Genomic DNA, 27,927 nt, shown 5'->3' with positions numbered 1-27,927 from the left:
TCCCATCCATCCAGCTCCATCTCAACTTCTTGGTGGGCTGTGCTGTACCACTCAGCAGGACAGCCTCTGGCACATGGCAACCCTGGGCTGCACCGCACCCGAAGGCCAGCTCCCTCACCATCACAGTTTATATTTTTTTCTTTATCTTTCTCCTTTTTTTCCTTCTCCCTCCCACCTAGGGCCTTTGCTGCCCCTGCCCCTTTCCAACGGGCCAAGCTGTGCCACCTGATGAGACAGCCATTAGCTTGCCACCACCCCAATTCTGCCCTCCCCCCAATGGCCAGCGCACTCACCACCATATTTTTATTTGTTGTTGTTCTTTTTATTTTTTCCATTTTTTTATTTCTTTGATTGTTGGTTTCTCTCTTTCCCCTCTTCCCTTCCCTTTCTACCTTCAACCTAGCCCTGTGTGCCACCCATGCTGCTTCTCAACAAGCTGAGTGGGCCAAACTGCTAGGTTAGAGAGCCACCAGCATACAACTTCATCAGGTCTGCCTCATCCCCACAAGCCAAATCCTACCACACCACCATTTATTTATTTATTTTTCTTTTTGTTATTTTTTTACTTCATTTTTTGTCCTTTTTTCTTTTTGCCTTTGTTTCTCTCTTTTCTTTCTCTTCTCTGACCCACCCACTTAGGTCTGCACATCACATCCTCTCCTTTATCTCTTGCTTATCTACACTGTGCAGGAAGTGCCATGTCCCTGAGTGGTACTGACACGGTCCCCCCAGGCCCCACCCTGCACTGCCCCCCAAGCCCTGCCCTGTCACCACCAATTCGTACTACAAGCTACCCATTCCTGCAGCTCCACTCCTGCTGGGCCTGCCCTGCTGCTCCACAGCTGAGTAACCTGCCCTACTCAATTGGACAGGGTGGTGAGAAGTATCATGCCCACAGGCAAGCAAGCAACAAAACACACCCAACCCGCCTGTCCAGACATAACCAAATAAAACAAAAAAGGATGACAAAACAATCAAATCTACACTCAGTAAAAGAAAATCATCCCTGAGTGTCCCAGAGACAGCAAACAATATCAAAACATATTTAAAAAAAAAAGAGACGATGGCTCCAGAAAGTGACCAAAATAAAATACCAGATGACCTTCTGTTAGAAGAAAAGGCATTGGAACTATCTGATAGGGAATTCAAAACTCTAATATTCAGGGTTCTCCAACAGATGAAGGAAAATGCAGGTAAAGACAAGGAAAAAATAGATATAATCATGGAAAATACAGACAAAATCATGGAAAAACCAGCAAAACAATGAAAGAAAATCAGGAGAATAATACAGGAACAAAATATCAAAACAAATAAACAACTAGAAATCATACAAAAACAGCCATTAGAAATACAAGACATAAACCACAAGATTTCAGAAATGGACAGTGTAATAGAAGGTTTTAGGAATAATTTGTAACAATGGAAAACAGGATCAGTGAAATTGAAGACAAATCCTTGGATACCACTTTAAGGAAGAATCAGAGAAAAGAATGAAGGAAAACAAAGAAACACTGAGAACGATGCAGCATGCAATCAAAAGCAAAAAATCACTTGTGATCGGAGTTCTAGAACAGGGAGAGAAAAACTGAAAATACAGAGAGTCACTGAAGATTTGCTGACAGAAAACTTCCCTAATATCATGAAAGACAAAAAGCCAACGATTCAAGAAGTTCAACAAGCTCATGTAGGATAGACCCCAGAAGGAAAACACCAAGACATATCATAATCCCACTTGCTAAAACCAAAGACAAAGAAAGAATCCTGAGATCAGCTTGAGCAAAGCAAAAAGTCATATACAGAAGGGAAACAATAAGGCTAAGCTCTGATTACTCAGCAGAAACCATGAGGACATGAAAGTAATGGATGACATATATAAAATCTTGGAAAAAAAAAAAAAATTTTTGCCAGCCAAGAATAATACATCCTGAAAAACTCTCACTCAAATATGGTGGTGAAATTAGGACACTTCCAGATAAACAGAAATTAAGGGAATAAGTAAAAACAAAAGCAAACTTAAAAAATTATTAAAGGGAGTCCTTTGGTTAGAGAATCAACAACATCAGAAAACAATTTAAATGTAGCACATAAGACAATATCGGCCACATACCAACTTAGACAATGAACTCTCAAAAATAAAATAGAACTAAAATAATTATAACAGGGAACCAGAGATGTCAATCTGTAAATGACGACATCAGAACAATAAAAGAGGGAATAAATGGTGTAGGTACAAAACTTTTAAATGGAGATGAAGTCAAGGCATTATCAAGTAATAAAAGACTGGTTAAACTCAGGAAGACGGGTAAATTTCAAGGTAAACACAAAGAAAGCTAACAAAACTACTCATCAAAATAAAGAAGAAAAACATAAAGTCTCAGTAAACACAAAATCTAAAAAAAAGAAAATGGGAAAAAAAAAACAAACCCACAAACAAAAGAAATTCAGCACATATGAATAAAACGTCAGCACCACAAAAAAAAGCACTACAAAATGACAGCGACAAACTCACATCTATCAAAAACCACACTGAATATAAATAGCTTAAATGCACCCATAAAGAGACAGAGAGGACAGCATGGATTAAAAAAAAAAAAAAAAACAGGACCCATCATTATACTGTCTACATGAGACACACCTTAGAAACAAAGACATACATTTATTAAAAATCAAAGGATGGAAAAATATATATCAAGTAAACAGCTACCAAAAAAGAGTGGGAGTGGCAATACCAATCTCAGATAAAATAGATTTTAAAACAAAATTCACCATAAAAGACAAAGAAGGGCACCACATAATAATTAAAGGGATGATCCACCATAAAGACATAACCATAAAAAATATCTAAGCACCCAAAGACAGAGCTCCAAAATACATAAACTCTAACAGCACTGAAAAGAGAAATTGATAGTTCCACAATAATAGTAGGAGATTTCGACACGTCACTCTTGGTAAAGGACAGAACATCTAGAAAGAAACTCAACAAAGATACAAATGATCTAAAGGCCACAATCAAACCAACTTGACCTCATACACATATAAAGAACACTCCACCCAACAGCAGCAAAGTACACATTCTTTTCCAACATATGGAACATTCTCCAGAACAGACCACATCTTAGGCCACAAAGCAACCCTCAACAAAATCCAAAACACTGAGATAATACAAAGCATCTTCTCTGATCACAACACAATCAAAGTAGAAATTAATACCAGGAAGAACAAGGAAAATAAATCAAGTACATGGAAACTGAAGAACACCCTGCTTAAAAATTACTGGGAAATAGAATAAATCAAAGATGGAATAAAAAAATTCCTAGAATCAAATAAGAATGAAAACACATCATGCCAAAACCTTTTGGGACACAGCGAAGGCAGGGTTCAGAAGTCAATTTATAGCAATAGATGCACACATCAAAAAAGAAGAAAGGGACAAAATCAAAACATCAGCAACACAACTCGAACAAACAGAAAGGGAACAGCAAAAGAAGCCCACAGCTACCAGAAAAAAGGAAATAATAGAGATCAGAGCAGAAATAAATGAAAGAAAGAATAGAAAAACAATAGAAAGAATCAAAGAAACCAAAAGTTTGAAAGGATCAACACAATCGACAAACCATTGGCCAAACTGACAAAAGAAAAACAGGAGAGGATGCAAATAACCCAAATGAGAAATGAAATGGGGGACATTACAACAGACCCAACTGTAATAAAAAGGATCATAACAGAGTACTATCAAAAACTATACTCCAACAAATACAAAAACCTAGAGGAAATGAATAAATTTCTAGAAACATACTACCTACCTAATTTAACACAAACAAAAGTTGAAAACCTGAACAGACCCATAACAAGAGAAGAGACTAAAAATGTAATAATAATAATAATAAAATACCCAACAAAATAAAGCCCTGACCCAGATGACTTTACTGGAGAATTCTACCAAACATTCAGAGAAGAGCTTACACCAGGACTACTCAAACTATTTCAGAACATAGAAAAGCAAGGGATACTTCCAAATTCCTTCTATGAAGCCAGCATTACCCTGATACCAAAACCAGGTAAAGACACCACAAAAAAAGAGAATTACAGACCAGTATCTCTCATGAATATAGATGCAAAAATTCTCAACAAAATTCCAGCCAATGGAGTTCAGCATCATATCAAAAAAATAATACACCACAACAAGTGGAATTCATACCAGGTATGCAAGGACGGTTCAACATTAGAAAATCAATCAACGTAATCCATCGCATAAATAAAAGAATCACATGATTATCTCAATCGACACAGAAAAGGCATTTGACAAAGTCCAACACCCATTCCTGTTAAAAACCCTCAATAAAACAGGTGTAGAAGGGAAATTCCTCAACATAATAAAGGGCATCTATACAAAGCCAACAGCCAACATCATTCTTAATGAAGTCTGAAATCATTCCCCTTGAGAACGGGAACAAGATAAGGATGCCCTCTATCACCACTCCTATTTAACATTGTGCTAGAAGTCCTAGCTAGAGCAATAAGGCAAGAAAAAGAAATAGAGGCTATCCAAATTGGTAAGGAAGAAGTAAAACTGTCCCTATTTGCAGATGATATGATACTATACACAGAAAACCCAAAACACTCCACAAGAAAAGCTACTGGAATAGAAAGATTCAGCAGAGTAGCAGTATACAGAGTAAACATACAAAAATCAGTTGGATTCCTCTACACCAATAAAGAGAACTATGAAAAGGAAATAAGGAAAACAATACCATTTATAATAGTCCCTAAAAAATAAAATACTTAGGAATAAATCTAGCCAGGGATATAAAAGAAAACCTAGGTGCCCATCAACAGATGAATGTATAAACAAACTATGGTACATACAGACAATGGAATACTATGCAATGATAAAGAATAATGATGAGACTCCAAAGCATCTCATAACATGGAAGAATTTGGAGAGCATTATGCTAAGTGAAATAAGTCAATCATGAAAGGACAAATATTGTTGTATGAGACCACTACTATAAAAACTCATGAAAAGGTTTACAAAAAAAAAAAAGAAACAATCTTTGATGGTTACGAGAGAGGGAAGGACCAATAGGGAAAAACTCTAGACAATAGATAAGTGGTAACTTTGGTGAAGTGTAAGAGTACACAATACTGGGGAAGCCAGCATAGCTTGTCCAAGGCAAGGACATGGAAGGTTCTTAGACACATCTAAACTCCATGGGGTACCAAATTGCTGCGTTGAGCGCTGTGGGGACCAGGGCCTTGGGGAATATCTAGCTCAACTGGCATAACATAGTTTATAAAGAAAATTGTTCTACATTCTACTTTGGTGTATAGCACCTGGGGTATTAAGAGCTTGTGAGTGGCCAACACATACTACGACAGCCTCCACCAGACTGCGTCCAGCACAACTAGATGGTGGCCTGGTTGGCTACCACCACTGACTGCTCTGACAGGGATCACAATAGAGGGTCCTGAACAGAGCTGGAGAAAAGTGTAAGACAAACTTTTAACTCACAAAAAAACCCAGGTTTACTGGTCTGACAGAGACTGGAGAAACCTCAAATGTATGGCCCCCCGGGCACCTTTATAGCTCAGTAATGAAGTTACTCCTGAGACTGACCCTTCAGTCAAAGATTAGACAGGCCCATAAAACAAAATGAGACCAAATGGGCACAGCAGCCCAGGGGCAAGGGTGAGAAGGCAGAAGGGAACAGGAAAGCTGGTAACAGGGAACCCAAGATCGAAAAGCAGAGAGTGTTGACATGCCGTGGTTGGTAACCAATGTCACAAAACAATATGTGTATTAATTATTTAATGAGAAACTTGTTTGCTCTGTAAACCTTCATTTAAAGTACAATAAAAAAAAAGTAAAAAGAAAAAAAAAATAGTAATTGCTTGCCAATGTACCATATTGTAGATTTTTGTTTTGGAGATACGAGGGAGTGCTGAGCAAAACCAGAACTTCCCCTTAAGGATAGCCGTATAAGGCTTACATATAGTTGATATCAATTCATCCTATGTAGCTACCGTATGACTGTGCTTACATGACGAAACTGAAGTACAGAGAAGGTAAGAATTTGCCAAAGGTCAAAACTGGTATTCAAAAGTAGTTGTATTTATCTACCGACTCCTAGGCCACCAATCTTGTCTACTCAACTATCTTTGTTTCTCAAATTCTCAATGTTTCAACAAATTTTGACAGATGGCATTCAGTAAGTGTGTTAAATAAATTTAATTGTCACTATATTTTTAAGGAAGATCAAAGAAGAGCTGATGCCTTTGAATTATGGTGTTGGTAAAGAATATTGAATGTAAAAATGGACTGTCAGAAGAATGAACAGATCTGTCTTGGAAGAAGGACAGCCTGATGCTCTTTAGAAGCAAGGATGGCGAGATTTCGTCTCACATACTTTGGACATGTTATCAGGAGGGACTAGGCCAAGGAGAAGGACATCATGCTTGGTAAAGTAGAGAGTTATTGAAAAAGAGGAAGACCCTCAATGAAATGGATTGACATAGTGGCTGTAACAATGGGCTCAAACTTAACATTGATTGTGAAGATGGGGCAGGACTGGGCAGTGTTTCGTTCTGTGGTACGCAGAGTTGCTGTGAGTCTAAAACAACTCAACGGCGCTTAATAACAAAATATTTTTTAAAAGGAGCCCTGGCGGTGCAGTGGTTAAGCTGCTAACTGAAAGGTCGGCAGATTACACTCACCAACTGCTGTGCAGTCGAAAGATATGGTAGTCTGCTTCTATAAAGATCACAGCCTTTAAAACCCCATGGGGCTGTTCTACTCTGTTTTATAGGGTCACTATGGGTTTCTGGGTATGAGTCAAAACTGACTCTATGGCACACAACAATATATTTTAAAAGCTTTGCATATTATTTTACCACAATATTTAAATAACTGATTAATATGAAAGAAATAATGCTGTGAAAAAGGGAACCTTGTTATTCAATGAAGTACAAGATTGTTGAAATGCTAGATAAAATGTAAGATTGTTTTAAATTACTGCTTCTGTCACTACTTTCCGTTAGTTATGGCTTGATGCCTTATTTCATTTGTTTCTTTTTAACTGCAATTACTGATTGATATGGGTTGAACTGTGTCCCCAAAATGTGTGTCAACTTGGCTAGGCCATGATACTCAGTATTGTGTGATTGTCCACCACTTTGTCATCTGATGTGATTTTCATATGTGTTGTAAACACCACCTCTATGATGTTAATGAGGCAGGATTACAGGTAGTCAAATTAATAAGGCAGGGCTCAATGCACAGGATTAGGTTGTCTCTTGAGTCAATCTCTTTTCAGATATAAAAGACAGAAGCAAGCAGAGAGACAGGGTGACCTCCCACCACTAGTAATGAAGAACCAGGAGGTGAGAGTGTCTTTTGGACCTGGGGTTTCTGTGCTGAGAAGCTCCTAGACCAGAGGAAGATTGATCACAAGGACCTTCCCCTAAGCCAACAGAGAAAGAAAGCCTTCCCCTGGAGCTGGTACGCTGAATTCCGACTTCTAGCCTCCTAGACTGTGAGGGAATAAACTTCTATTTGTTAAAGTCATCCACTGGTGGTATTTCTGTTATAGCAGCACTAGATAACTAAGGCACTGGGATAGAGACAATTGTTTCAAATATTCACTATCTAAAAATCTGAAGGAGCCTGGGCTTTCCTGCCCAGTCAGTAGGCATGCTTAAGGAGGAAAGCCTGCATAGAGTTTTTTCCCAGACATTATTTAGAGTTTGAAAAGGGGATGAAGGGTGGTCCTGGATGACACACTGAGCACCAGCAAAACAGCTATGAAATGTGCTGAGGACCGCCTTGGGCTCCCATAGCCCCAGCTGCCTCTGTGCCGCCCTCAGCTGGCAGTATCTCTGACCATTAAAAGGAGCCCAGGCCTACGACCGACCACAGCCAATCCTTCCTTTCTGGTCATATTAAAGGCCGTCAAGTGTGGGCTCCAATCTCCTCCAAGGCAAAGTTTTGCTTTTCTCACACACTGATGTTAACAAAAACAAAACAAAACAAAACAGGGAAACAAAGGAACTCATATGGGGAATGTCATCATTTTATTTTGCCAAGCTGGAATTTTAAAAGGAATAAAAAAAAAAAACTATTTATCATCACTTTATAAAAATAGGATCAGAAGAAAGAGCAGTTAGTCATTTTACCACACACACACCTCTATCTATCTATCTAAAAGATGATTTATAACAAAAATTCATATGCAAACTGCCTTTAATAATGACAGCTAACATTTATTACCACTTACTAGGTAATAAGCATTTTTCTAAGTGTTTTACATGTATTATCTCATTTATTTCCCAACTCTATGGTGTAAATGGAAACCCTGGTGGCTTAGTGGTTAAGAGTTCGGCTGCGAACCAAAAAGTCAGCAGTTCAAATCTACCAGGCACTCCTTGGAAACCCTATGTGGCAGTTCTGCTCTGTCCTATGGGGTTGCTATGAGTCGGAATCAACTCCACAGCAGTGGGTGGTGGTGGTGTGGATGGCGTAGTTCTCTTATGAGCCCCATTTTACAGATGAGGAAATTAAGGCAAAAAGAACTGAAATAACTTTCTCAGAGTCCCACACAGAGTAAATGTTGGAGCCTCGATTTAAAACCAGGAAATCTGGCTTTAGAGTCACTAACATTCTTCTTCTAAAAGTGTGCTTAGTGGAAAAGGCACAGGCTTCAAAATCAGATAATGATCATAGTAATTAATTTTTTAAAATATAATTGTTACAAGTTTAGGAATGCTTGAGAAATTTGAAGGCATTGTACACTAACATGACTCTATCAAAAATTTAATTATAAATTTCCCTAGGGAAAGAGATGTATCTACCTCTATATACACATATAAATGAAAATATATTTACCTTAAATTCTGTTTTCTGAAAGTTAAGACAATATGAACTTGGCTTATGGAAAATATATATATTCCTGAAAAAAAAATTATTTATAACAGGTTATTGTCATTGTACTCAATGGTCTAGTACTGCATGTTAATTTGATTAGAATCAAATAATTATAGATATAACAAGGTGAAGAGAGAGGAAATTTACAAAATAATGAGAACCATATTGTTGAGTTAGTTGCCTTAAATTTCCTGCATCTGAATCGACAAACAAGTCTTTGAGGAGAAGCCAAAACTGGACTGAGATTGGTTTGGCTATTAATGTGCTGTGTAGACAATCAACTCACTCATTTTTCCTCTTTAAAACTTTTGTTTGATATTATACCAACACCAGGCTAATACTGATTTAACTCTTTTGAATGATAACTAAAAATTAATGTTGTATATGACAGCTATAAGACACATACAAAACTAAGTATTTATTTATACTTACTGGAAACATACACAGAAGTCTTCATAATCTAACCATATTTCTTTAGAAACAGTAGTATTTATTGATGTAAGCTCTTCCTGCGATTTATCCTGTGTTGCTGCCATCTGGGTGACAAAATCTTGGTAACTCATTCCTTCAGGTGGATGTGCTGGGTCATTCAATCCAAGGTCTGTTTGTTCGTCTGTATGTAGTACAAGCACAAACGTGTCAAACACATCTTTGCTGTTAAACAAAAAGCTACTAAAATATGGAAAATTATAGAGGGGGGCTCAAATATGAAAGCCTCTTTTTAGGAAAAGGTTTGCTGAGATAATCATTTAGTACGTGCAGGCCTCAGTTTTGTGGAGGTCCCTATAGGGATACAGTTCATAAATTCAGTGGAATGCAATCCTAACTTGTATATATACCAGAGTGTTTAGGAATTTTGAACTCACTTTCATACATCTGTACACATTTTGTAGAATTTTCTCAAGTTGCAGAAGAAATTTAGCTAGCTTATATACTCCTAATTCTTTATAGACAGACATTTTCAGATAAGAGAGGGTGGCTGAGAAAACAGAAGAGAGGAACAAAACTTGAAAGAATGATCCCAGCAAAACATGTTCCAGGACACCATTGGATTATTCCCTATACTAAATAATTCCATTTCTTTATTTTGTGTTTAACAAGTAATATCGTAAATTTGTACGGCCTTCCTGAACCAAAATTTTATTCATTCTTTTTTTTTTTTGTATTGGTCAAGTCTTAACTTAGGAATTGAGAAATTTGCAATGATTTTAGTATTTTGATCACAGAGTACACACATCAAAACATGAACTTTACTCATGGGCCTTTAATCAAAGCCTCTTACTTTGAAGCCTGAATTTAAGAAGTGAGATTATCTGATTTTTCTAGCCCAGAGATTAGACTCAACAAATCAGAGGAGACACTAAAGAGAGACCGCCGAATGCCACAAGAAGGGAGAGATGAAAGCTGTCAAGAAACAGGGATCCCTTTAAGCCTTGATGTCTGTGGAAAAAAGTCATGAAAAGATTATTAATTTACCTTTTCCAAGTACAATTTGTGAAGCAACATTTCCCTGTGAATTGAAAAGAACATATTTAGCAACCATTTACAAATTCAACAAAATGCTACAGCTATCTAAAGCACAAAAGGTTTTAAAAGTATTTATACAGTTTTTTAAAACACTGAAGAAACAGAGCTCCACAAAGACTTACTAAGAACATACTGTAAAGCTGAGAATTTAGGTTTTTAACCTTAAAATAAAAAAGACATGAATTTAATAAAATAATTGGCAGAGGTTTAAGTTTGTGACATTAAAACATGGAATAAATGAATTTATTAAATGATTTAATCTTATAACAAAAGTTAAACCGAAAAGCAATATCCCTAAGAAGACATAATGTTTGGTACGAGGCACATGCCATTAATATGGAGAAATCAATTATATTATGATTAGTAATTAATTTACAGAAACTAGAAAGGTTAGTTTCAAATGATTTAAAAAAAATGGTTCCTCAAAAATTTAACAGAGAAGTACTATAAAATAAAGGGGCAAGACTTCCAATTTATATTAAGTTGAATTAAGCAAACAACTCCGTTTTCTCTGGAACACAAGTAAAACATGAGTAAAAGACAAAATGGTATAAACTTGTAAAGACAAGTTACGGGTGTGCTGTCAACAACTCTTTGGATGATGTAAAGTAGATGAAGGTGATAGCAGAGTAGAGACAAGTGAATATTACATGAAATGCGAAGAAGCCCATCCTTGCCTTAGGATTCCAGAAGCACTTAGCAAGTATCTGAAGAGAGAATGAAACCCTGGACAGAAAGCACGGGTGTGAATTGAGTATCTATATAAGGAGCAGACAAATCTCCACCTTTCCTCTCTAGGCCCACCTGGTTTAGCATCTAGCCTCTTCTGCCTAAACAGATTGTGACAAGTTGCTTCAAGTGGAGAAATTAAATGAGAAATCTCCAGATCTGGATTCACAGATAGTGCAAAGACAGCAGGAGATACCGTACAGAGAGCAGAAGAATTAAGTGAAAGTAAACATGATGAACACTGAGAGTCCCAGTTCCTCCATGTTGTTTGGCTTTAATAACACTGCCAGACAAGTAAGTGTATACCAATCCCTGTGACTCCGACCCACCTGAAGAGGGATATTAGAGAACCCTCAACTAGAGAAACTGACTAAACCAAACCTGTTGCTGTTAAATCGATTCCGACTCATAGTGACTAGTCAGAGAAAAAAAAGAGACGTTGACATTTAGAGCCAGTCCCCTCCTGCCACGAGCCCATTCATACGCAGTTATCCTAAAGTAAACCCACCAGTTCATACGCTCCATCCACGCCACAGAGCTCTTTAGCGCATACACCAAAAACCAAACCGAATTAGCTTCATTTTGACTCACGGCAACCTCGTGGGTTACAGAGTAGAGATGCTCCAGAGGGTTTTCTTGGCTATAATCTTTACAGGTATCTAGGTCTTTTTCCCGCAGCACCACTTGGTGGGTTCAAATCACCAAAATTTAAGTTAGAAGTAGAGTATAAACTTTAGTGTAAAAATTCATTAAATACATACATACAACAGAGGCTCACCAGACAACTGAGGAAAGATTGTAATATGAAGAAAGAAACAATTGGGACGGGGGTGGGGGATTTACAGAAAAAGAAGCAATAATACAAGAAAAAAAAATTTTTCTAATTAGTAATATCAGAGCATTTCAAATAAGAAATGGCTCCAAAAATATTAAAAACAACAATGAGAGAACACTTACAAACTAAAAGTAGAATAATTGTAATAACAAATTTAATGGAAGGAGTAGACAGGAAAGTTAATACAAAAGACAGACATAAAATAAGTAAGAAAAGAATCAAGCACATTAGAGAATAAATGGTTGGGAGCAGGTTGTTTAATAAGAGACGCAGAAAGCAAAGAAAATGAGAAGAGGAAATTAACAAAGGAACAGTACAAGAAAACGTTCCAGAACTGTACAATATGAGTTTCCAGGATGAAGAGTATATTAGTTTTCTAGGGCTACTGGAACCAAGTACCACTAATGGGTGGCTTAACACAACAAATTTATTCTCTCCCAGTTCTGGAGACTAGAAGTACAAAAGCAAAGTCTTGATAGGGCCATGTTTCCTCTGAAGGCTTTAGGAAAGAATCCTTTGTTTCTTCTGGCCTCTGGTGGCCCCAAGAGTTCCTTGGCTTAACTTCAAGTTCTGCTTCCATCTTCACACTGCCGTCTTCTGTATGTGTGTGTCTGTGTCCTCCCTTCTTCTCATAAGGGCACCAGTCATTGCATTTAGGGACCACTGTAATCCATTAGCCCTGGTGACACAGTGGTTAAGAGCTCAGGCTGTTAACCAAAAGACTGGCAGTTCGAATCCACCAGCTGCCCCTCGGAAATCCTATGGGACAATTCTACGCTGTCCTATAGGGTTACTATGAGTCAGAATCGACTAGATGGCAACAGGTTTTGTTTTTTGGTCCAATCCATTATGACCTCAGCCTAAATTAATTATATCTGCAGAAACCCTTTTTCCAAATAAGGTCATGTTCTGAGGTTCCGAGTGGACATGCATTTATGAGGGACACTATTCAACCCCTTACAAAGGGACTTTTACGTACCTAGCCCAGTTAACATAAAAAGACACATACCAAAACCAATCACTGAGAAATTTTATGACACCAAGAATGAAAAAATTCCTAAAACTTTCCAGAGAAGAAAGAGACACATACAAAGATCAAGCATTAGAATGTCATCTGCTTACTCAAGATCCATGCTCGAAGGGAGAATACAAGGGATCTAGCAGGAGTTTCAAAATTTTGAAGGAAATTACTTTCAAGCTGGAATTTTATAGCCACAATGTTAATAGCAATATCCGTGACTCCATCCACAAAAGAAATCACAATATTTTACATTATTTCACAGTTGTTGTTACAAATATCTCAAGTTATCATTTATGCTGATCGCTACTTTAAAATTACAGCAGCAGGCCCAGTATTAGCTTTCATGTGGCCATTCCTTACTGTCTACAGATACTCCAGTGACATAGCTGGCCAACTATCTGGCAGCTAAGCTTAGTAATCATTCAGCCTCCAAACAGTGAAGGTGTGTGTCCTCATGTGCTAACCCCAAGGGCTATAATGCTTCCCAGTGTTCCTTATTAACTATTTTCAGCTAACTAACACGCAAAAAGAAATGCGTTTTGCTTTTTGGTTTTTCGGGTGTGTGTGTGTTAAAGTTTTACAAAATTGGCAAACAGAGCCAAAGCACATAGGGTTAGGAACCCTGGAACTAAAGAAATGTGTGCATGGCACGAGAGATATTAAAAAATAATCGTGACACCATTGTTTGTAATAATATGAAACGAGAACAAACACAGCCATTAACACTGTGATAGACAAATTAGAGCATAGTTATATAATCAATAGCATAGCCCAGTGAAATAAACAAACTTTAGTGGTAACATGCATCAAAAGAGATGAATCTCACAAACGTGTTACCTGAAAGAAGTCCCAGAAGAAGTGACACAGTAAGAGATCACATAAAAATCTACGACAATAAAATTAAGCCACATATTGTTTATAGATGTATACAGAATTGGTAAAATCAGAAAAGTATGGACTTGATTAACATAAAACTTAGAATGGCAGATAGGAAATAAGGTCCAGAAGAGACACACAAAGGACTTCTAGAGCAGATGAATATCCCATTTTCTAATCTACGTGTGGTGCAGTGGTTAAGAACTCAGCTGCTAACCAAAAATTCGGCAGTTCAAATCTATCAGCCACTCCGTGGAAACTCTATGGGGCAGTTCTACTCTGTCCTAAAGGGTCGCTATGAGTTGGAATCGGGTTTGATTTTTCTTAGGTAATCTAGGTGATGGATACATAAGATGTTTTCTTTATTAGTATTCCTTATATTGTACAGATGAATTTAATACATTCTTTTGTATGTATAATCTTTTCCACAATTATATCATAAAAATTTAAGATACAAAAAAGAAAAAAGTTTATTATCAAGAAAGGCTGGGCCAAACAATAACGGAAACATAGTTACCTGAGATACATTTCCTGTTAATTGATTCACGTCTGCCAGGCTAAGGTTTGCAGTTTCATCACTCTCAGTGAGGGTAGATAAACCAGATCCTGGAGGCATCCCTTTCTTAATGAAAGATTGTACATAATGCCTACGGGAAGACAAAACTTCTGTTATTTTAATCTCTTGTTTAAAGTTATGAATAAACAATTGCACTTTTCCCAACAAAAGTTCTAATTTTGTTCATTTTAATTCTTCTACAACCAGTAATATTTTTTTCTTCATGTTAAAATATAGAATAAATATTCTATGCTAAGGTACCAGTGTAAAAGTTTTCAGAAAACTATTTGTTTTAAAGCTATGGTAGTCATCTTTGGAACGAATAGGAATATAGGAATTTGACAACACTGTCAATTAAGTACCACGGAAATCATGGAATTAACAGCAACGAGTTTTTTCGGTTTTAAGTAGTATCAAAGTACTGAAGTAGCCCTGATGGTGCTTAAGCACTTAGCTGATAACTGGAAGGTTGGTGGTTCAAAGCCACCAGCTACTCAGTGGGAGAAAGGTGTGGCAGTCTGCTTCCGTAAAGATTAAAAAAAAAAAAAAAACAGCCTTGGAAATGCTATGGGGCAATTCTACTCTGTCCTATAGGGTTGCTATGAGCTGGCACTGATTCAACAACAAGTTTGGTTTGATCAGAGAAATATGTCTGATAAAAAGGCTCAAAGTCAGAAATTTAACTATGAGTCTGGAACACTTAAGTTTGTAACAGTGACATTCATACAAGTTTACAGCGCTTCCTTTCAAGTAATTGTTGACATGACCCCAAGTCACCATTGCCATAGCAAGAATTTCAAAGGCTAGTGCTCGTTCTCTCCCTCTTTAGATAGATAGACATAGATGTGGTAAAATTGCTTCAAAGATAAAATTAAATTCCATGCACAGGCTTCATAAACCCGATTTTTTCCAGTGTTTAGCAAAATTTAATTCACCTAAATCTAAGTTTATCTCATTTACATGAAACCGTCACTAGAGGGTAGCACAAACATATTTGTGAGGCTCCAATTTCATTCATTTTTAGGACATGGATGGAGTAAAGCTTTTGGGACCTTCATTTGCTGATGTGGCCAGACTCAAAATGAGAAGAGACAGCTGAGAACATCCGTTATTAATTGGAATGTGGAATGTAGGAAGTATGAATCCAGGAAAATGGGAAGTCATCAAAAAAATGAAATGGAATGCATAAAGATCAATATCCTAGGCATTAAAAAAGTCGAAATGGATTGGTACCGGTCATTTGGAATCAGACAATCATATTGTCACTCTGCTGGGAATGAAAAATTGAAAAGGAATGGCATCACATTCATCATCAAAAAGAACGTTTCAAGATCTATCCTGAAGTACAACGCTGTCAGTGATAGGATAATACCCACACGCCTACAGGAAAAGACCAGTATATACGACTATTACTCAAATTTATGCATCAACCACTAACGCCAAAGATGAAGAAATTGAAGGCTTTTACCAATTTCTGTAGTCTGAAATTGATCAAACATGCGATCAAGATGCCCTGAAAATTACTGGTGATTGGAATGTGAAATTCGGAAACAGAAGGATCAACAGTTGGAAAATATGGCCTTGGTGACAGAAGTGATGCTGGAGATTGCAGGGTAGAATTTTGCAAGACCAATGACTTATTCACTGCAAATACATTTTTCAACAACATAAACAGCAATGGTACATGTGGATCTCACTGGATGGAAGAATACACAGGAATCAAATCTACTACATTTATAGAAAGGGACAATGGAAGAGCTCAATATTATCAGTCAGAACAAGGCCGGGGACGACTACAAAACAGACCATCTATTGCTCTTATGCAAGTTCAAGTAGAAGCTGAAGAAAATTAAAACAAGTCCACAAGAGCCAAAGTATAACCTTGAGTATATCACACCTGAATTTAGAGACCATCTCAAGGATAGATTTGACACACTGAACACTAACGACCAAAGACCAGACGAGTTGTGAAATGACGTAAATGACATTATCCATGAAGAAAACAGAAGGTCATTAAAAGATAGGAAAGAAAAGACCAAAATGGATGTGAGAAGAGATGCTGAAAGTTGCTCTTGAACATAGAGTAGCTAAAGTGAAAGGAAGAAATGAAGTAAAAGCGCCGAACAGAATATTTCAAAGGGCAGCTCAAGAAGACAAAGTATTATAATGAAATGTGCAAAGACCTGGAGTTAGAAAACCAAAAGGGAAGGACATACTCAGTATTTCTCAAGCTGAAGAAACTAAAGAGAAAATTTCAAGCCTCAAGTTGCAATATTGAAGGATATTCTTTTGGGCAAAATATTGCATCAAAAGAAGATAGAAGGAATATACAGATTCACTGTACCAAGGAACTGGGTGACATTGAGCCATTTCAGAAGGTAGCATCTGATCAAGGACCAGTGGTGTTCAAGGAAGAAGTCCAAGCTGCACTGGAGGCGCTGGTGAAAAACAAGGCTCCAGGAACTGACAGGATACCAATTGAGATGTTTCAACAAATGGTTGCAACTCTGGAAGCGCTCACCGGTCTACGCCAAGAAATCAGAAAGACAACCACCTGGCCAACCAATTGAAAGAGATCCTAATTTGTGCCCATTCCAAAGAAAGATGGTCCAACAGAATGCAGATTTATTGAACAATATCATTAATATCATAAACAAGTAAAATGTTGCTGAAGATAATTCAAAAGTGGCTGCAGCAGTACATCGACAGGGAACTGCCAGAAATTCAAGCTGGATTCAGACGAGGATGTGGAACCAGGGATATCATTGCTGATGTCAGATGGATCCTGGCTGAAAGCAGAGAATATCAGAAAGAGTTTACCTGTGTTTTATTGACTATGCAAAGGCATTCGACTGTGTGGATCATAACGAATTATGAATAATATTGTGAAGAATGGGAATTCTAGGACACGTAATTGTGCTCATGAGGAGCCTGTACATAGACCACAAGGCAGTCATTGGAACAGAACAAGGGGTACTGTGTGGTTTAAAATCAGCAAAGGTGTGTGAATCAGGGTTGTATCCTTTCACCTCACTTATTTAATCTGTATGCTGAGCAAATTATCTGAAGAGCTGGACTATATGAAGACAGATTGGAGGAATATTGTTAACAACCTGTGACATGCAGATGACACAATCTTGCTTGCTGAAAGTGAAGAGCACTTGAAGTACTTACTGATGAGGATCAAAGACCACAACCTTCAGTTTAGATTACACTTCAACATAAAACAAAAATTCTCACAACTTGACCAATATGCAACATCATAACAAACGGAGAAAAGATGGAAGCTGTCAAGGGTTTCATTTTACTTGGATCCACAATCAAGGCCCTTGACAGCAGCAGTCAAGAAATCAAATGACATATTGCATTGAGAAAATCTGCTGCAAAAGACCTCTTTCAAGTGTTAAAAAGCAAAGATGTCACTTTAAGGACTAAGGCGCTCCTGACCCAAGCCATGGTGTTTTCAATCACCTCATATGCATGTGAAAGCTGGACAATGAATAAGGAAGACCAAAGAAGAGTTGATGCCTTTGAATTATGGTATTGGCAAAGAATACTGAATATACCATGGACTGCCAGAAGAAGGAACAAATCTGCCTTGGAAGAAGTACAGCCAGAATGCTCCTTAGAAGTGAGGATGACAAGACTTCATCTCATGTACTTTGGACATGTTATCAGGGCATGTTATCCACCAAACTCCAGAAAAGCACATCATATTTGGTAAAGTAAAGGATAGAAAAAGAGCAAGACCTTCAATGAGATGGATTGAAACAGTGGCTGCCCCAAAACAGCGGCTGCAACAACAGGCTCAAGCATAGCAATGATTGTGAGGATGGCGCAGGGCTGGGCCGCGTTTTGTTATTGTACTCAGGCTCATTATGAGTTCAAAACCACTGGAGGACACCAGATAACAACAACAAATTTTATCCAACAAGGACATGAGCCAGAAACTTGCAAACCTGCATGTTGCTACAGTGATAATGTTCTGATGCCTGTATGGACAAAAACTTGTTTGCTCTTGACTTGACTTAAGGACTCTTTACCTGTACAGCAAGGCAGGGCAAGAGACATACCTTTTACATAGAATGAAATGCCATTCACTTATCTTTGTGTTTGGCTCTGCCAGATAGAAAGAATACGCAAACACATTCATAATAGATTCAAGCAGTGAATAGAGAGTTGAATCCAATCAAGTGGTGAAGTCCCTGGGTCTGGGTTAGAGAATGTCATCCACATTAATCAAGTGATTAAGCTGTAAAGTCCAAAAAACCAAGTAAGGAATTAACTAAGGGAATTCAGGTTATAAAACCATCCCATTTGTGTTCCCCTATTGGCATACAAGGGAGCCCCGGTTGTGCAGTGGTTGAAGCACTTGGCTACTAACCAAAAAGGTTGGAGGTTCAAACCCACCAGCCGCTCCGTAAGATGTGGCAGTCTGGTTCTATAAATATTTACAGCCTTGGAAACCTTATATATAATAAATTAGAAAATTGCTCAAATTGTATTATAAGCTAGTAGATACTTTTTCCAATCTAAATTGAAAATGTCAATAATTTAGAAACTGGCTATTAAAGTATTTATAATAGTAGTAGTTGCTGTTACATTACTCTGTCCTATCAGGTCACTATGAGTCAGAATCAACTCAATGGCAGTGGATTTCGTTTTAGTTTTGATTTTTTACTGGCATACGGATTCTAAAAGGCTGGTGTCTTAGTCATCTAGTGCTGCTATAACAGAAATACCACAAGTGGATGGCTTTAACAAAGAGAAGTTTATTCTCTCAGTCTACTAGGCTAGAAGTCCAAATTCAGGATGCCAGCTCCAGGGGAAGGCTTTCTCTATCAGCTCTGGAGGAAGGTCCTTGTCATCAATCTTCCGCTGGTCTAGGAGCTTCTCCACACAGGAACCTCAGGTCCAAAGCGCACACTTTGCTCCCAGCACTGCTTTCTTGGTGGTATAAGGTGTCTCCCCCGCCCCCAGCTGTCTTCTCGCTTTTCTCTTTTATATCTCAGAAGAGATTGGCTCAAGACACAATACAATCTTGTAGATTGAGCACTGTCTCATTAACTTAACAGCCCCCTATCCCACCACATTAACATCATGGAAGTAGGATTTACAACTCATAGGAAAATCATATCAGGTCACAGAATGGTGGACAATCACACAATACTGGGAATCATGGTCTAGCCCAATTGATATACATATTTTGGGCAGATACAATTCAGCCCAAGAGAGCTGGATATAGCAAACTGAATCATGAGAAAAATTTCCCTGGTGGCCAGCAGCTGTACTTCTGACATCCCACAAAATCTCTGATTAGTATACAACCTCAATCAGCTGAGAGATAAGCAAAAATTATTTGGCATGGTAAAATCATCGTCTTAGTGGGTAACTTAAAGCATAAACTTAATTAGGAAAATTATGTGTTATCATATTTATGTTAAGTTTAGAAGAATTCTGTGTGTAGATGGTATTTGTGTATTTGTAGTATATAAAAGAATTTAGTGTGTTACAGAATCCAGCCAATTAACCTCCTAATTCTAATTTAAAGTGTATTTAATTAATTAAATATTAATTAATTAATTATTTAATTTTAGCTTTGTGATTGTTAAGTTAAAAGGTATAATTTTTTTTTTTATGCTAATAGTATTTATAGGGGAAAAAAGGAAAGGTTCTCCAAATGTATGACTTTGATTATTGATATTTTATGGTGCTTTAAATATTTGGCAAAATTTTTTTTTTTTGGTTTTAAGGTACTTAAGGAGAAAATAAAATATGGCTAAGTTGTACAAGAAACTTAAAATATTTAAATAAATGTTGTTGTGTGCTGTTGAGTCAATTCCGACTCATAAAGACCCTATAGGACAGAGCAGGACTGCCCCATAGGGTTTCCAAGGAGCAGATGGTAGATTCAAACTGCCAACCTTTCGGTTAGCAGCCTGGGCTCTTAACCACTGTTCCACCAGGGCTCCTAAATAAATGTAGTTATCTAAATGTATATAAAATGTTGTTTACAGAACTTAATAGATTTGTGTATAAAATAAGATTTATTATATATTAAAACAAAAGATTGAGGAAAACTAGATTTATGAATTTGTAACAATATTGCCTCATATGCATGTGAAAGGTGGACGATGAATAAGGAAGACAAAGAAGAACTGATGGCTTTGAATTACGGTGTTTGCGAAGACTATTGAATATAATTGAACAGGTACAGCCAGAATGCTCCTTAGAAGCAAGGATGGTGAGAATTCATCACATGTAGTTTGGCTATGTTATGAGGAGGGGCCAGTCTCTGGAGAGGGACGTCATACTTGGTAAAGTAGAGGGTCACCAACAAAGAGGAAGACCCTCAACAAGATGGACTGACACAGTGGCTGCAACAATGGGGTCAAACATAGCAATGATGGTGAGGATGGCACAGGACTGGGCAGTGTTTCGTTCTATTGTACACAGTAGGGTCTCTCTGAGTCAGAACTGATTCCACGGCACCTAATGATAACAACAGTAACAATTTTTTTAACCAAATTGGCAGCAAATTGTCTTTTCTATTTTAAAACTTTCCCTCAAGACTTGATATTGCTAATCACCAACGTTTGTCTGGGGATGCTGCCTAGGGTATCTTCTCTACTCACTTCCCAGTGTTCAGTTGCTTATTCATAGGACTAACAGAAACCTTACAGGTACAGATTTAGAGGAAGCCTCTAGTATTCTCAACTTAAACAGAGTCAACAAAAATATAAATTAACTGGATATCATGTAAAGATACTCTAAAAGTATAACATCAGTATAATGTCTAAAGTTTTGATCTAAATTTTGACTTTTTTTCTCTCATCAGTTTATATTTCTATCATGTACTATAATGAAAAGGTTAAAACCATATGTAATGGCCATTATTTTGTGACCTATGATACAAGCAAGTCAATAATTTTTAATAATAAAGCATAAAATACATTTAAAGTGTGCAGAAATCATGTGCACAACTTGCTGAATAGTCAGGAAGTACACATAGTCATATAACCATTATTCAGATCAAGGGATATTAATATTCCCAGCCGTAGCACTTAACCACTATGCCACCAGGGTTTCCTTAATATTACCAGCACCCCAAAAGCCCTGCCAAATGTGCCTCCCAATCACTGCCCAATTCTCCTCACCAGAGGTAACCACCATGATGATTTCTACTACCATATATTGTTTTTTTGTTGTTGTTTGTTTTCTTAATACATATGAATGTAATTATTTTATAATACATACTTTTTGTGCCAGGCTTCTTTAGTCCAATATTTTTTGTGAGACTCAACCACATTGCTTTGCGTAGCAGTGTTTCTTTCCATTTACTATTGTGTTATGTTTGTCTTTGGTTTTACTGTGATGTTTCTAGTTGCAGTTCTCATTGTAGCTATCTGCTTGATGTTTTTTAGGATTCCCTGAACCTTGACTTGACTTTTTTTTTTAAATCAATTTGGGATACTTTTGTCTGTTATTATTACTATTATTATTATTTTGTTTATTGCCTAATCTCTCTCTCCTCTATTCTGAGACACAACTACAAGTATGTTAGTCTTTTTTAACTTGTCTCATATATCTTTTACTGTAATTCTTTCCCTTTTAAAAAAAATTTTTCTACTCATGCTTCAGTCTATATATTTTCTTCTTACCTACCTTCCAGTTCACTATCTCTCTCTTTGGCTGTACCTTACTTATTATTAAACACATCCATTGATTTCTTAATTTCCTTTATGGTATTCCTCAGTTCTAGAATCTTTATTTAAATTTTTTAAACTAATTTTCATTTATTTTTATAGTTTTAAAACTTTATTAATAATTGAAGTAGAATTAACTATATATATTCAAAATATAATTTGATATTGATACATGTATATACTCATGTATTAGTTATCTATTGCTGGATAACAAATTACCACAAATTAAGTGGCTTAAAGTAACACACATTTTCTATTTCACAATATCTTTGTGTCTTGAGTTCTGTCAGGGCTTATCTGGTTCTTTCTTTCAGAGTATCTTACAAGGCTACAATGAAGATGTTGGCTAAGGCTACAGTTTCACCTCCAGGCTATACTGGGGAAGGATTTGCTTCCAAGTTCACATGGTTGTCAGCAGAATTCAGCTTCTTTCTGGCTGTTGGGCTGAGGGTGTCAGTTTCTTGCAGGCTCTCAGAGCAAGTCTGCTGGAGAAATATTCTCCCTCTAATGAGGATGTCTTTATTTCTACTTGATTCCCGAATATCAAGGGTTAGCATTTTGGTGTAACAGTTCTTTTCTTTCAGCACTTTATTGTGTTGTTCTACAGTCTTTTTGCCTTCATGGTTTCTGGTGAGAATCCATTACTACTTGAATCATTGCTGCCTTCTAAATAATGTATTGTTTTCCTCTAGCTACTTTCAAGATTTTTCCATCTATCTTTGGTTTTCAGCAGTTTGATTATAATGTGTGAGTATTTCCTTTGAGTTTATCCTCTTTGTGGCTCATTTAGATTCTTAAATACATAAACATATGTCTTTCAAATATTGACGGTCTTTAGTCATTAATGGTTCAAATATTTTCCCCAATCTCTGTCTCCTTGTTAGACTCCAACTACGAGCATGTTAGACCTTTTGTGTTGTCCTACCAGTCTCTGAGGCCCTGTCATAGTCATTCAGTGCTGCTATAACAGAAATACCACAAGCAGATGACTTTAACAATAAGAAGTTTATTCTCTCACAGTCCAGTAGGCTACAAGTCTGAATTCAGGGCACCGGCTCCAGGGTAAGGCTTTCTCTCTCTGTCAGCTCTGGAGGAAAGTCCTTGTCATAAGTCTTCCCTTGGTCTGGGAGCATCTCAGCACAGGTATCTCAGGTCCAAAGGACGCGATTTGCTCCCAGTGCTGCTTTCTTGGTGGTATGATGTCCCCTTGTCTCTCTGCTCACTTCTCTCTTTCATATCTCAAAGAGATTGGCTTAAGACACTATCTAATCTTGTATATCTCACCAGTATGACTGCCACTAATCCATCTCATTTCATCATAGTGATAGGATATACAACACATAGGGAAATCATATAAAATGGTGGACAATCACACAATACTGGGACTCATCACCCAGCTAAACTGACAGATATTTTGGGGGGACACAATTCAATCTATGACAAGCTCCATGCTTTTTTTTTCTCTCTCTCTTTCTTCAGATTGAATAATTTATATTGACATGTTTTCAAATTTAACATTTCATTCTCTGTTACTTTCTTTTCAACTTATAAACATGTTCAGATTTTTACTTGGTTCTGTCCATTAAAAAATTCCCCTAAACCAAATCCTCATCTGTTTGGCCTATGTTTATCATTCCTTCATTCTTGAAATATTCATTAATTTTTGTTATCACCACTTCTTTTCCTTATTATTTTTGGCATCATATATGGCTTCTTCCCCAACCAGTTTATGGTCATCAGTGATAACCCTGATTGCCAGGTTTAATATACACTTTTCAACTTGCTAATCCAAGTAAAAAAAAAAAAAAAGTTCTTTTTCTCTAGGCAAGTAAATTGTTATACATGAAATATATAGAAGATCTATTTCTTAAATATCTTCAAGTTATGCTGCTTTCAAAATTTAAATACAAGTTTCCTATATATAATAAATCAAAAAAATTGCTCAAATAATATTATAAGCTAGTAGATATTTTTTCTAATCTAAATTGAATATAAAATAATTTAGAAATTGGCTACTAGAGTATTTATATTGTAATATTAGTAGCTTCAGTTATATTTCTCTCCCTCAAAAGGCTGTGTGTCCACTGATGACAGAAACTAATTTTTACTATCTGTGAAAGTCTATGTGCCAAGCGTAGTACCCAACATAGAGGAGGTATTTAATAAAAGTTTGGTGAATTAATGTTAAGAATTAGTGAAATAACTTGTAGGCTATAACTATCTTATGGATATAATCAAAAAGAAACTATTTTGTTTATACTCATTGTCATCGAGTTGATTCCAACTCATAGTGGCCCTATAGGACAGAGTAGAACTGCCCCATAGGGTTTACAATGCTATAAATTTTTATACAAACAGACTGCCACATCTTTCTTCCGCAGAGTGGCAGGTTGGTTTGAACTGCCGGCCTTTTGGTTAGTAGCCAAGCACTTTAACCACTGTACCACTAGGGCTCCTTATTTTGTTTACAGTATGTTTAAAATTACAAACACTTGTGTGTGACTCTCTAAAAGCAATGATTTTAACCTAAACCTGTTAACAATCTTTCAATGCTTTTAAGTGATATCCTCATACCCCCAAATAACTTCTTCATTGAGTTTCGCACCCCTACTCATATCACCTACCATCTCCTCTCACTATTACTATTTATAGACTTCCTGGTCACTTCCTGGGCAAAAAAGATGTGGCAGTCTGCTTCCATAAATATTACAGCCTTGGAAACCCTATGGAGTGGTTCCACTCTGTCGTATAGGGTCGCTATGAGTCAGAATAGACTCAAAAGCAAAGGGTTTGGTTCAGTTTTGGTTTGGTCAGTGCTCCAGACTTATTAAAAATTTTAGACCCAACCCACATAGTTTTTTTTTTTTTTTTTTTTTAATACCCCTATTGACTTTCTCTGGAAACCCTGGTGGCATAGTGGCTAAGTGCTACGGCTGCTAACCAAGAGGTCGGTGGTTAGAATCTGCCAGGCGCTCCTTGGAAACTCTACAGGGCAGTTCTACTCTGTCCTATAGGGTAGATACGAGTCAGAATTGACTCAATGGCAGTGGGTTTGGTTCAGTTTTATTGACTTCCTTTCTACTCTTATTGTCATATTCAAACATCAGTGAATTTGGATTTGAATAATTCTTCTCCCTCTTTCTTTCTCTTTTTTTCTCCTCCTTCTCCTTATCCTCCTCTTCCTTCTTTATTGTCTTTACTGCTATTGGTATTGTATTTCGTATTTATTTCCAAGAGTTACTCATTTCATCTCCCAGGTTTCTATAACAATTATCTGATCTTATGGTTTAATTAGCAGATAATAACCAAAAATATTCATCAATATAAATGTTTAAGTAAAACCAAATACTTTGTTGTTATAAAACAGTAGCCAAAGCTATGAATAGTCATATTTTGTCAGTCAGCATAAATACTAGAGATGAGAAAAAAAAATACTTCCTGAAATAATTTGAAATATTAAATAAATCAAGTCTCTCTGATTCTCTTCTATCTTGATTCAATTACCAAATCTATATCTCTAAGTCTGATCTCTCACCCAGTTTTCATTCTGATCTTATCAACTACTATTAGAAATATCATGTTAACAGCTGTGACAACAAAGCAATAAAACAAACAATTTAAGGGTGGGAAGGGAGGGTAATTTTCAATAGTATCTGTCATGGATTGAATTGTGTCACCCTAAAAAATGTGTATCAACTTGGCTAGTCCCTGATGCCGAGTATTGTGTGATTATCCACCATTTTGTCATCTGATGTGATTTTCCCATGTGTTGTAAATCCTACCTCTATGATGTTAAAGAGGTGGAAGTAGGGCCAGTTCTGTTAATGAGGCAGGACTCAATCTACAAGATCAGGTTGTGTTATAAGTAATCTCTTTCCAGATATAAAAGAGAGAAGCAAGCAGAGAGGCAGAGGGACCTCATATCACCAAGAAAAAAGAGCCAGGAGAATAACACATCCTTTGGACCTGGAGTCCCTGCACTGAGACACTCCCAGGCCAGGGGAAGATTGAAGACAAGGACCTTTCCTCAGAACTGACAGAGAAGCCTTTCCCTGTAGCTGGCACCCAGAATTCAGATGTCTAGCCTCCTAGACTGAAAGAATAAACTTCTGTTTGTTAAAGCCATGTACTTATGGTATTTCTGTTATAGCAGCACTGGATAACTAAGGCAGTGTCTTTATTTAACATATAATGTTTTCATGTATCTTTACTTTTTCAATCACAATCTTCATTGATTATAAGAAGTTTTTCCCTCACAAAAATAGCAGTGTCATTGCTAGTAAAGCCTCTATATCCTTCTGATCCTTTATTTAGACATCCCTGGGACTGGGAAGATGTACTGAATATCTATTTTTAAAAGGCCATTCTATTTAGACCATATTTTAACCAATTCAAAATTTATCTTATAATAAGTATTACTGTGACACAGAACTTAGGATAAATTATTTTACTGTAATCACTGCACTGACACAAACTTTAGTACATTTGTCACCAAAGCAAAAAGTTACATTTATGAAATAAAACTCACTTAAAAGTTTGAAATGCTTTAACAATCACATTGAAAAAAAAAAAAAAAAAACAATCACATTAGGACAGTTAAATTCAACAGATTCTTTTCAGCAGGGCGAGGTAAATTGAATGGGTTCTCTTGTCTCATTTTAATATATAAAAAAGAAATATAAGTGAAAATAATGTAATAATAGTGCTATAATAATAAAACACTATAATAATAGAAAGGTCATTTATTCACTCCTTTCAAATAGCTAAGGAGACCTTTATGCAATGATGCAAATGTTCACTTAGAACATTTGACTGCTGAGAACTTGAAATGTGGCTAGTGCAACTCAGGAACTAAATTTTTAATTTTATTTAATTCTAATTAACCTAAAATTAAATTTAAATAGCCACATGTGCCAAGTAGCTACATATTGGACAAAGTATAATAAAAAATCCTGAATAACTTAGATGCCTCAAAATATTTTCAACTCAATATTTACTGAGTGCCTATTATAGGATAATCCACGGGCATCTAGACCCAGGGTCTGCAGCATAGCCAAGAGACCAAAGAAAGACTCTGAAACCAGTGATTAGGATGTATGGTTTATTTAGGGAAATTACTTCCAGGACAGTCCAGGGCAGTGGCTGGACAAGAGTAGCGTTCCACTACCACCTAGCAAGGGACACAAGCTTATATACAGTTCCAGCTGGGGCTAAGCCTTATTTGTTTTTATTCTAAGTCCCTGGATGGCCAGCACTTCCAGGTACTACACGTTCAGGCCTAGATATTTTTCTTTTGTCAATAAGGTGTCCCTCAGCCTTGGCCGCTGACCCAGTCATGCCACTCCCAGCCTTGTACCTTAGCCCGAGTTCATCCCCAGCATGCTTCGGGGAAGAGCAAAGCTGCCTCCATTATAAGGGGATCCATACAGCTGAATAGCATTACCCCAAAAAGGTACTATCAAAGTGTTATAGTATAGGCACAGTGCTAAACCGTAAGGGCCTTATTGTAAGTACGTACAAGATGATGTTAACTTATTCTAAAATTCTGGTGATGTTTTCATTGAACCCAGCAAATCAGTGGCAAATTTGGAAGAGGTAGGACTATTAGAGACAGACAGTATTGAGAATTGATAAAGAAGTCATTAGTAATATGAAAGTAAAACTACAACTAAACCAATCGAATATAGTAAGTCCCCAGGTTACAAATGTCCAACTGAAGGACAACTCTTTAGTGCCCTTTAATGTAGTATAAATTTG

At 36.9% G+C, this 27,927-nt stretch overlaps 1 protein-coding gene across 1 annotated transcript in view; it reads right to left on the bottom strand.

The window, feature by feature from the left end:
* Positions 1 to 27,927, bottom strand: part of ADGB (androglobin) — a 227,648-nt gene that overhangs the window by 107,258 nt on the left and 92,463 nt on the right. The window contains exons 13-16 of the mRNA XM_023550601.2: positions 14,426 to 14,555; positions 10,397 to 10,430; positions 9,353 to 9,533; positions 8,882 to 8,945 (exon numbers count right to left, since the gene is read on the bottom strand). Coding sequence (XP_023406369.2) covers positions 8,882 to 8,945; positions 9,353 to 9,533; positions 10,397 to 10,430; positions 14,426 to 14,555 — 409 coding nt within the window. The remainder of the gene's footprint in view (positions 1 to 8,881; positions 8,946 to 9,352; positions 9,534 to 10,396; positions 10,431 to 14,425; positions 14,556 to 27,927) is intronic.

This window comes from Loxodonta africana, chromosome 1 (assembly GCF_030014295.1).
Source record: "Loxodonta africana isolate mLoxAfr1 chromosome 1, mLoxAfr1.hap2, whole genome shotgun sequence".
NCBI classification, from domain to species: domain Eukaryota; kingdom Metazoa; phylum Chordata; class Mammalia; order Proboscidea; family Elephantidae; genus Loxodonta; species Loxodonta africana.
The sequence above is the reverse complement of the archived record's forward strand: the minus strand, read 5'-3'. Positions and strand labels throughout refer to the sequence as shown.